Consider the following 11,472-nt stretch of genomic DNA (forward strand, 5'->3'; position numbering starts at 1 on the left):
CGAGATCGTACGAGTATACGTCTTCCAGCGAGACCTAGAAATCAAAATGGCGGCGGGAAAGTTGAAGTCAGCCTGCCGCTCTCAAGAAAAACAGTTTACGATATCAGACTAAACGGCGCTAAACTAGCAGCTCTACTATAATGTAATGATGCAGTGAAACCTACAGTTTGCTGCGACATGCGCTCGATCGGTGTAGAGGGGGACTGGACGCTCCGAATCTTGGCCGCAGTCGCCGGGTCAGTGGCCTTGGTCAAGTGTGTGTCCTACCTGCTCCGGAGAAAAGTGGAGCGCATTTGGAGCGAGAAGTTGAAGGTGGACGACAGTAAGTACAACGTTTTCGTCTTCAAGACACAAACAGATACCTACATAGACGTATGAATGGAATTGTCCCATATCTATAGTGTGTGTACACTAAATGATTGGTAGTTCGATTTGAAGTCATATATGCACCTGCTAATCAATTATTTATGCACACGCTACAAGCCATTGTGGTTATGATGAGAAATGTAGACCTGCACTTATATAATAATAGTGAAAGGTTGTCACGCAGAAACGGTTAATTTCAACTGACTCAACTCTCATAATTTCACTGGGCACCCTAAGGCACCAAATTGAAAAACAACAATAACAGCAACAAAATCAAGACTGTTTTGAACACCTGAAATGTGCATACCCATGGATTACTGATGCTGCATTTGAAGAGCTCTGAAAATTCACAATTTTGGTAGTGAGGTGGTCTCAGGGCGCTCAGCAAGAGTTATGAGAGCTAACATTACCACATCTCCCATATTGCTCATGTTGCATGCACTCACTGATAGCCTTCACAGTAACATGCATTATGATTATGAATATATGATGTCCTGAATGACAATTAATTAACTAACTCTGCAGAAATACGGCTGGAAGACCTTGGTGTTCTCGCACGATCTCCAAATGCTAACCTGCGACGGGCAGCTGAACAGGTGCTACTGGACAAGATTACACAAGGTAGTTATCTAGGAGTCATACATGCATCTTTGGAGCTGATCTTTGAACCAGGCATGGACACCCCCATGAAACTCCTTCCTCTTCGCCCCCGCCGTTCTGCTTCGCCCCCGCCCCGTTTTGCTTCGCCCCCGCAAAAAATCTGCTTCGCCCTCGTCGTTCCTCTACGCCCCCGGCGCAATTCTGCTTTGCCCCCATCCTTCTGCTTAGCCCCCAATGGCGGCACAGCTCACAGTCGACACGAAAATCGTCTGCAAAATAACAATAAAGGCTGTGCCGCCAAATTTAAAGTAGCCCATGCTCCGGCAAACATTCTGGACCACCTTTCTGCCAAGTGGCGTTGCACAAATCCTTCCCATTCAAAAGTTTACCCCTACCTCACGGCCCGTCAGTGGTTCTTACGTTTATAAGTACTGACGGGAAATTTCACTCACGGCTGTACTTATAAACGCCAGTACTTATAAACGTAAGAACCACTGACGGGCCATGAGGTAGGGGTAAACTTTTGAATGGGAAGGATTTGTGCAACGCCACTTGGCAGAAAGGTGGTCCAGAATGTTTGCCGGAGCATGGGCTACTTTAAATTTGGCGGCACAGCCTTTATTGTTATTTTGCAGACGATTTTCGTGTCGACTGTGAGCTGTGCCGCCATTGGGGGCTAAGCAGAAGGACGGGGGCAAAGCAGAATTGCGCCGGGGGCGTAGAGGAACGACGGGGGCGAAGCAGATTTTTTGCGGGGGCGAAGCAGAACGGGCGGGGGCGAAGCAGAACGGCGGGGGCGAAGAGGAAGGAGTTTCATGGGGGTGATGGAATGGCAAACGCAACATCCAGAGCCTAGGTCATGGGATTCCTTGCATTCCTGGCTTGTTGTTGTAGAAAAGAAACTTTCCTCACTCAACCCAGGTGTACATCGGTAATGAGTATCCTCTAAGCCTAGGTAGGGGTAGAATCAAAGTTTTTGAATGAAATAAATGTACATGTACAAATGTATATACTTACTAGTTACAATAGATGATAAAGTTCTTCTTGTCACTTATTTCATGCATCATACAGTTATTAACTATGAAGATACTTACCAAAAAGGACAGTGTTTAAGAATATTGCTCCTCAATTCAACCCCCATGCTGATGGGTAGATTTGAAGTCACAGTCTTCATGCAAATTTCTCAACACCAGATCCATCAAATTCCAATTCTGCTACTATATAAAGGTTCATTTAGTCATGTACTGTCCAGACATTTTGATTTCTCTCGTGATATTTGATAACTATTGTGCCATTTTCAGCTAACAATTTTACTTACGTGCTGAGAAGATGCCAACACAAGGACATCAAGGAAAGCTTCAAGGCTTGCACAGTACTGTGTGTAGTGCTGAAAAGCAGTAAGTCATTTTCTTATAGAACATCAAGTCATTTACTTAATCATACCATTAACTCTTTGTTGACTTTAATAGTGTTACATTTCCTGTGCAACAGTGAATCTGATAACAAGGATATATATTATAACTAGGCTCAAAATACTATGTGCATATGCACATTTGTGCACCCGATATTGTAGCTGTGCAGTGTGTGCACCAAATTTTGACTAGTTTTATCTGTTTACCTGTCTATCTGTTCCAGTGGATATTGCCCCCAAGTACCACCTGCAGATCCTCCAGACCCTGGCCTTCTGTTTCCTGAAGTCCAGCAGTGGCCACAGGGGAGGGGTTACCATGGATACAGAGGACCCTTCTATCCATACTAGGATACAGAGGATGACTGCAGGGGCCATGTTTGAGCTCATCGCAGACAGCGGTTGGTAGAACAGAAAAACTTCTAGTTCATTGCAAAGTGTCAAATTCAGTTTGTTGTAGAAAAAAGGGTGGACTCAATGGTGAGTTGTTTGTAGCCTCAAACCTCAACAAGAACATTGAATTTTTTAGGAAGTAGATTACGACTGTACCTAATACCTATTCACCCCTACAAGAGGATCCTGGCAACAAGTGAAATGTTTGTTAATGTTTGCTTTTTACTACATGTAGTCTCAAGTGCTGTTATTAATAGAATTTTCTGTTATAAACCTGCATTGTTTTTGTAATATATGGACTCTGGTTTTGGAAGGAACATTATTCTACTCTATTCAGGCTCTCATTTTCATACCATTTCATACGTATATGTTAATGAAGGTGAAACATTATGTAATACAAAATAAATCAAGCACCTGGATGAATTGAAGAGTCAGACGTTTCAGATACCATCCACTATCTTTCATCAATGATGGAGAATTCTCAGTTACTGATGAGAAAGATACCAAACGATATGATCTGAAATGTCTGACTTTTCAGAGAATTCATCCAGTTGCTTGATTTATTATGTATTATGTCCTGTATGTATATATTGGACTGTTCTTGACTCGTAACCCTTTTTTTGGGGGGGAAATTTTTACACAAGCATCGGGCCCTAATTCACTTGAAGTGAAGGTCAGCAAAGATCACCGCCCTTCACCCTTCCATACAGCAGTTAGCCAGGACCCAAAATAATGTCTGGGAACAGTGTCAACAATCCAAACTGCTATATCCTGTAGTCTTCTGATATGGAAAGATAAGTTACTGTTGACATGTTTACATGTAAATAGATGATAGATGGTAGATAGGGGTATTATGGCATCTGTAGAGCACAAATGCAATTTGACCAAAAGTATAAGTTGACTCCAAATTTCCATACATTTATTTGAACTTAGGTGCTGGAAAGATACCCTCTGGTGTACTGCTTAAAGAATTTTGTCTTAGTTATGGAATATTTCTATGCAGAAACGCATTATAAATATATGTATGTTGAACATGTACATATCGTATCCTGATCTTAGATCTGGAGAGAGTCTGTCTGAGATGTGTAATATAACCCTGTATTTTTCCATCTTTCCAGATGAATACAAGAAATTCCTGACCCAGTAAGTTTGTCTCCCTGAGATTAATACAATACTGAGACTAAGATTCTGGCCAGGATTTGTAGGGTTGAGTGGTAAATGTAGAGAAAAGTGGCAGCCAGAGTGAAAAACATGGCAGAAAAGTTGGCAGAAAGTGCAGTGAAAAAACGATGATAAAGTTGCATTACCAGCACAGCATTCATATTACCTTTTGTCCTTCCTTGTTTGTCTGCAGGTGTCTAGCACAGTCCAAAATGCAACATTCTTTTTGGTACAACATTTTACAATGCAACAACTTACTAAAAAATTTCAGATTGGTCTCATTGTAGAATTGTAACACTACATGTAAACAAAGTCACTTTGGTACTAGAGATTTTCAATGTGCATTTTCTTTCAAAATTCAAAATGGCATGTAAAATTCTCTGCAAAGTCTTTAGTTGGAAAATAGTATAGTGAGAAAAATGCAACCATTTGGTGTGTTTCCTTGCCAACAGGGAATGTCCAGGCCTGCTGAACAGTATGGTGTACACTCTGGGGTACTCCCACAGCAGGGATGTCGTCCGCTACTGCCTCTTCTTCTTACACCAGCTAGCACTGAACAGTATGTAATGCTTTCACTTGAAACTTCTTGTTTACTAGGAAATATTTCAAGAGCCTTTTAAAAACCAGTTGTGTTCATGTTTTGCTTTAGAGAATTCTCAGGACTTAAAAAGTACAGGCATTAGATGTATCATTCTGCATATATTCTAATACCCCTTAGCATGCCTTTGACAGAGTACAAGTGTATGTCCTTTTCCAGCATCACTGCAAGCGATGTTAACTAATGAAGGAGCAGTCAGCACTGTGTCAGAGGTGGTGGTGAAATACCACGTAAGCATTTAATTTATATCAACTTTAACGCATTCACTTAGCATTATGTCCATGTTCGTCTTTTCACTATGTACCAAATAACTATGTTGTGTATACATGTATGTGATGGTTTTATTTCATGATTTTATTAACCCAATATTGTTGGGTTTACTGTATATTTGTGCTGTTTGTTCCCCCAGGGAGACAGTGTTCTACAGACAATCTGTTTCCAAATGCTGGTCATTTTTGCCAACATCCAAGGGAAAGGTAAGTACTGGTCAATGTTTACTTCCTCTTTTTCTTTATCAAATGGCGTTATAGCTTTGAGGTGTTGCAGTATGAAACAAACCAAGACCATAACTGGAATACACATAACGTACTTGATTCTACATTCTACTGTCAAACCTTAAATCATGTACATCCAAAATGTAGAAAAAAATGGCTGTGTACTCAAGAAAACTATATTGAACTGGTCAAGTACAGATTGAAGTCTGAATCCCTTCTGTAACAGTTTGTCAATCTGTTATTCAGACAGTATCCAGGTGCTGAAGGAGATAGCTCGTCACAACGTGGTCCTTTATGCGGTAGGCTCTGTCAGAGCAGAGGACCCAGAGCTAGTGTACTGGGCTGTGGCAGTCATCCATGAGTTTGCTATCAATGGTAATTGTGATTATATCTAAGTTAGGGTCTGGCCATGACATTTTCTTTGAAGACAGTGAAAAATGAATAGGCCAACATTTGTGGCAAGAGTTGAACTTTTGATCAGTGACACTTTATCTTCAGTTTAAACTGTCAACCAGAAATAAATGGATTTCTTTACATTGTACAAGTATTAACAAAAGTGCTTTCATTGGTGAAAGTAGTCGTAGTAGTAGGTAGGTAGAGTCCATCACAATAAGCTGTACAACTAATGAGAGAATGACAAGTAGCAGTTAAACCAATGAGAGAGCAGCTGCATTTCCTGTATGTAACTAGTTGCATTTTTATGTTTTGATGGTGGTTTCAGGGCTTTGGGACTGGTCTATTGGTGTACCTACATATGAAAAACAGTCAACATTACCTGCTTCCTGTCATATTAAGTATCTTTTCAAACTGAATCTCCCCCTTGCCAGACCTGTACAAGGAGACCATCTGCTCCATCCCCCGGCTACTGTTCTCCCTTCAGAAGGTCCTGGCTGCCAGTGAAGCCAACCTACAGAGGCTGGTCCTCAGGGTCATCTGTTTCCTCTGTTTGCACAATGGTAGGTTTCTGCCATACTGTAGTATATGATTATCCTGAGGGCATGTGATACAGCAGTGACACACATGTACAGTCAAACTTGGTATCACTATCAGCAACTTTTCAAGGAACTGAAAAATGGGTTTTAAGAGCAGAGGTTGCAATTGCTTCAGAGACAATCTCAGCTGCCAGGCTGGGTATTGCTGTCAATCAAGTTTGGTTCATGAATGAATGCACTGTTAGACTGCATAAAAAAGTGGTTGCTGGTTGGGTTATACATTTGGTTGCTTAACATTACATTTTGTACGGTGTCAACTATCTTAAGATGGATGTGGCTGTTATTAACATGTATTACATGTATGGCTGGAAGTGGGTGGCTGTGCCAGGTTTAACTGTACCAGTATATTAAAATGTCTTATGAGACAAACTTTGTATAACACACTGTCACTGTGATTTGTCTCCACAGATGCCTTCAAGAACAAAGTGTTAAGCAATGGGAACATCAGTGAGCGTCTGTCTGTGTGCCTGTCCAGTGGAGACAAGGATGTGGTTCACTGGGCCCTGGTGCTCACTCACGACCTGGCTATGATTGGTAAAACTATTCACAAAATTCTTATTAAGCTGTAGTGTTGCTGGTAGAGGTTTGGCCAATCATTCTGTACGTTATACATGTAGCCAACTATCTTATTTTAGTGATAAATCATTGTCTTTGTAAGAGGGTTTTACCAGGGCCTTGACCTGTACCTAAATAATTTTACAGGTACATTTACAGATATTATATGCATGACCTTAGTTGTTGGTTTATGTTGCATAACTTTGCCCTTAATTGGAGGTAAGAAAACTGACACCATAACTTGTGCAGGTAAGCCAGCTGTGGCCCAGATGGTGGAGAGCAGTCCTGGTCTCCTCAGCAGTCTGAAGCCGCTGGTCAAACACAAGGATGTGACGATTGTCAGACTCCTGGCAGAAACCATGGGATTCTTCTGCTCATGTGGTGAGCTCTGAGCTGTGGGTTTATGTGTCAGCAGAGTAGGTTGATAGCAGATGGGTGGGGAGGAGATTGACAAATCAGAAACAGTAATCAGGGGGAACTTGAAGGTTACAAAAGCCTTTTAAGGCTTTTGTATTAAATACTTTCTGGATGTCTTAAGTCTCTGATTTCTTGTTTGTTGTAAGTTGTAGCCACATCATGTGGTTGTCTGAATGGACTATTTTACTCAATGAAAGGAATTTTTTAGGTTGTTGAACAATATTTCATCTTGTCTTCTCGCGCAGAGCATCTTCACCTTCAAGTTGTAGAAGCAGGCATCTTGGACACCATCTTGTTGTTCTCCCAGACATCTGACCCTGATCTGACCTTCTGGGCTGCAGCTTTACTTCTGAACCTGGCCATGACCTCAGGTAACCTTTCACACAAAGTTGACCTGAGTTACAAAACATACAATGTTCATCACAGGTGTCAAACTCTGTCACAACCTCAAATAACCCTTGACATTACTGTGAGTTTAAGTTGACTTGAGGTTGATTGTCCTGAGTGAATTTTCTTCTTGACTGTTCTTTCTGACAGATGTGGTGAAAGTCGCCATCCTGAAGGCAGGAGGCCTGTCCAGTTTGCTGGAACTGGCCATTGGAGAGCACGAGAACACACAGATCATAACTATGGCGGCAAAGACACTCACCATGCTGAGCTTCATAGGTAAGGTGGCCTTCCTATTGGTTTCATGAGTTGGAAGATGGTTTAATGAAGAAAAATATGTCTTAGAAAGATATCTTGGAAAGATGATTTGATATCCATTTTCAAAACTAGACATAACTTGGGCAGCATATATCTCCACAAATGTGACATACTTTGCTATATGTTGATCAAAGCACTGTTTTCTGTTCTGTCTACTTAAGAAGTTTGTCTTTCCTTAGGTGACCCTTTGAATGTCCAGCTTGCTTGCAACTCAGAAACAACCACCGTCACCATCTATGGCAAACCCCACCATGTTTACAGGAAGGGGGTAAGGATGTGGGCCTTTTGATTATCATGTTCTGGATGTCAGAATTGCTTTTTGCTTAGACTGTACATTGTTAGCAGTATCACCAACTTCGGTGTGCAAAGTGTGAACCAGTCATAATTGCCCTGATGAAGATAACAGACAGTCATTGAAACATGGACTCTTGTTAAACAAGTGGTTGTAAATAAAGAACTTTGATACTCAATCATTCACTAACCTTATGAAATAAATATGAATTTTCTGACTTCCAAATCTATACCTGGCTGATAGAGATGAACTTTTGTAAAAGGTTTAGGGGCCATGGTCAGCTACATTATACTGTATGTGTGACAGGGGCTTATTATCAGCTTTAACTGTTAACACTTACGTCAGAAGTGAATGACATTATTAAGAAGCTAAGTAACAGAATGTACTTTTGCTTTCTCCAGCTGAATGTACTGGTGTATGACACCCTACAAAGTGAGGAGATTATCTACCAGACGTTCAGCCTGGAGGAGCTGGAGGAAGTGAGTCTGGAGGAGGATATAGAGATCCCCTGTCTGTCCTCCATCCACCAGAACTGGGAGGGGCACCTGGCCTTCATCGTCATCTGGGGCAAACACAACCAGCTCTACCTCTCAGGTAGGCAGCCACACTTTCCTGGGGGGTCATGTTTTCTACAGCAACTACTTCTTTTTTGGGGGAGGGGGGGACTGGATTGCTTAAGAAGTTGTGGATGGGATTGTCATGATCTTATTCTGACATTTGGATCTTTATATAATTATAACTGTTAAATGTGTAATTTTTGCAACAGAGCATATACAACTTACCTACCTAGCTAGTTCCTCTGCCTGTTCTGGACAGGTTGTAGACATACACTATAGTAGAGACAAGGCTGCTATGGATATGAACTTTTAGGAGATGATTTAACATGCTCATTTACCAATTGTTATGCACTTCAACACCTAACAAAAAGAATCAAGACTCAGTACTCAGGATTAGTTTGGTCCTGGTTTTCTATATTTCTGTCCTGCTACATGTAAATTGCTCTTTTAGCTTAGAATTATTTTTGATGATAGTGATATAAGATATTTTATATTCTCCATTATGTACATGTAGGTCTGAGCAGGATCATCAGTGGAAAAGGTAGCAAGATAATGGACATTGTGCATATGTGTGTTCCCACACAGGATTATTCTCCAGAACTGTCTTACTAGAGATTTCACATAGTTTTCACAGTCTCTCATTTGCACAACTGTTACCTGCACATTGATGACTGCATTAACAAGACTTGATTTCCTTCCTTTTTTGTTTTGGATTGTTGTATGTATAGATGTAGGCTAGACCTTCCGGTTATGTGTGGGATTGATTAACTCTGCACGTTTGCTCACATTAGGTACAAACATGTGGTTAATAGAATGGTTTGTAGCTTTATCAGTTACATCCTGGATGTGTTGTGTGTTATTTATTATATTACCTTAAGTCAACAAATTGAAATTGTGTATTAGACCTCAAACAAAGGAAGTACTTTATTTATGTTAATCATTGATCTGTTTGTTGGTTGGGTTACCTTGTTGGTTTGTGATCAAAAGAACAAAATAAATAATGAATTTAACTGTATGATTTTTAATAATTGTTATCTTTGAAGGTCATTGAATTGTTCTGTCCTTGCTATTGTTCTGTTTTTGAAGTGCGATACTGTAATATTGGTAAGGCCCTCTTTCCACTAGATGGCAATAGCCAAGCAACTGTTCAGCAAACAAAATTGAATTTGTGTGACCCTTGATTAAAGTGTAAAAAATAGTTAATCTATGAAATCTGTTGAGTGACAGTCAGACCTGTCAAATGTCATAGTCTCCAATGAAAAGGAAGAGTAGCTAAACCTATGTCATGTACATGTACTTAAAAACATGCTGATTTCTTCAGGTCTGAAGCCACACATTGAGAGCAGTAACTTTGATGAGCTGAGTACAGAGGACTTGTTGCCAGGGCAGCACTGTGTGCTGGTGGCAGAGATCCAGCAGGAGGGAAGACTGCACTTCATTGCTGTGGAGAAGAACATGCCGCCATTTTCATTTGACATCCAGATTTCATATGGTTAGATGGAGTTTCACTACAGTTTGAAAATTTATGCTTAAAGGAGCTCTAAAGTAGTGAGGAGGGTGTTTTTTTTTCAATGAATACATCATCACTATCACTACTCCCATGCAGACCCTACCCATACACACCCTATATATTTTTCTTTTCAGTATCATAAATATTTTCAGCATAAATGCTGGGAAATGAGTCTGCAATCTATCTACTTTTGATACCAAATTATCAAGATTTTGATGCTTATTATGAGTAACAGCGGTTTGCCACCCTGACAAACATATACATGCACATGTAGATACATTTTGTACCAGGGTGTTGTTTTTGTCCTGCCATGTCCATTTTTTGCATTTAAATGAAATTAAAGAACTAATGTAAAGAACTACTAGTTGATATAACCTAACTGTTTGGAAAACAACAGCAGATGACAGAATGTTGGCTTGTATTTAACCTTTGTCTGCAGCCCACCTTGTAAACAGGAGGGTGAAGAAGATGGCACTGGATCCAACACTGAAACTGCTCCTGTCAACTCCACCCACCAGTAACATCAGCAAAGTCTCTGTAAGTCTGTTTACTTCATCTGTTTGCCAAGATTCTCATTGCATGGCAAGATAGTTCCCTTGAAGTCAGACAAAGTACAATGTTTGTAGTTTATACAACTTTCTCATTCAAGAACAGGGAACATTTGAAGCGGAGATATTCTACAACTAGGCAATATAGGAAACCTGACACCAGTGTATGTGAGTGTATTTTGGCTGGAGGCCAGTGTTCAGCGGTCATGTTTTCCCCAGTAATATTCATTGTACATGTTGTATTTTGTATATAATGTACTGCGTATATTTTGTATCCTGTTTATGGCAAGCATCCATAACAAGCTTGTGTACTTGAAGAATATGTGTCAAACAAAAAGATATGAATTCCTTCCCAGATTTCTTTCTTTTTGCAATAACTACTCCTATTTCTTTCAACTGAATGTTTTAGGAACTTGAGCTGCTGGAGATCTTATCCCGCCATGAGGAGTTTCAAGACGTCATCATCCACAGGGAAGGCTTCCTGGACTATCTAGGAGTAACTGTGTGGTCAGTAATAGTCATACCTCAAGACCAATCTGAACATGGCAGTCGCTCAAGGACCTTAAACATTTAATGAAGTCTCATGTAGTTCCTAAAGATGTTGATGAAGGCACCAGGATAAAATCTCTGAAGTGTTATTCTCAGTTACTTAAATGAAAGATATGCTATGATCTGAAATGTCTGATTCTCCAGAGGATTTGTCCAGTTGCTTGATTTATTCTCCATGACGTAGTTCTGGAAATGTCTGACTAATTGTGCCCTTCTAGTGGCCCATCCAACTAACTGACTCCCAATAATCTTAAAGCCACTAAAGTGTAAGAAATGGGTTCCAAATCAATGGAGATCCATGTTAAGTGCAAATTTCCTGAGCCAAAA

General features: G+C 40.4%; 1 protein-coding gene across 3 annotated transcripts in view; it reads left to right on the forward strand.

Annotated features, from left to right (window-relative positions):
- The first annotated feature begins 40 nt into the window (after positions 1-40).
- The window catches only part of LOC109475530, a 23,248-nt gene continuing 11,816 nt past the window's right edge, over positions 41-11,472 (forward strand). The window contains exons 1-20 of one of the 3 annotated variants that reach the window (XM_019776171.1): positions 41-322; positions 892-987; positions 2,268-2,363; positions 2,602-2,775; positions 3,886-3,910; positions 4,381-4,487; positions 4,686-4,756; positions 4,936-5,002; positions 5,267-5,395; positions 5,848-5,976; positions 6,421-6,546; positions 6,817-6,948; positions 7,230-7,355; positions 7,522-7,650; positions 7,869-7,957; positions 8,383-8,575; positions 9,053-9,079; positions 9,860-10,030; positions 10,488-10,585; positions 11,006-11,103. In XM_019776171.1, coding sequence (XP_019631730.1) covers positions 178-322; positions 892-987; positions 2,268-2,363; positions 2,602-2,775; positions 3,886-3,910; positions 4,381-4,487; positions 4,686-4,756; positions 4,936-5,002; positions 5,267-5,395; positions 5,848-5,976; positions 6,421-6,546; positions 6,817-6,948; positions 7,230-7,355; positions 7,522-7,650; positions 7,869-7,957; positions 8,383-8,575; positions 9,053-9,079; positions 9,860-10,030; positions 10,488-10,585; positions 11,006-11,103 — 2,228 coding nt within the window. In that variant the 5' untranslated portion in view covers positions 41-177. The remainder of the gene's footprint in view (positions 323-891; positions 988-2,267; positions 2,364-2,601; positions 2,776-3,885; positions 3,911-4,380; positions 4,488-4,685; positions 4,757-4,935; positions 5,003-5,266; positions 5,396-5,847; positions 5,977-6,420; positions 6,547-6,816; positions 6,949-7,229; positions 7,356-7,521; positions 7,651-7,868; positions 7,958-8,382; positions 8,576-9,052; positions 9,080-9,859; positions 10,031-10,487; positions 10,586-11,005; positions 11,104-11,472) is intronic. The other 2 variants (XM_019776172.1, XM_019776173.1) reach the window with 2 other exon arrangements.

This window comes from Branchiostoma belcheri, unplaced genomic scaffold, assembly GCF_001625305.1.
Source record: "Branchiostoma belcheri isolate BF01 breed outbred unplaced genomic scaffold, Haploidv18h27 scaffold34, whole genome shotgun sequence".
NCBI classification, from domain to species: Eukaryota; Metazoa; Chordata; class Leptocardii; order Amphioxiformes; family Branchiostomatidae; genus Branchiostoma; species Branchiostoma belcheri.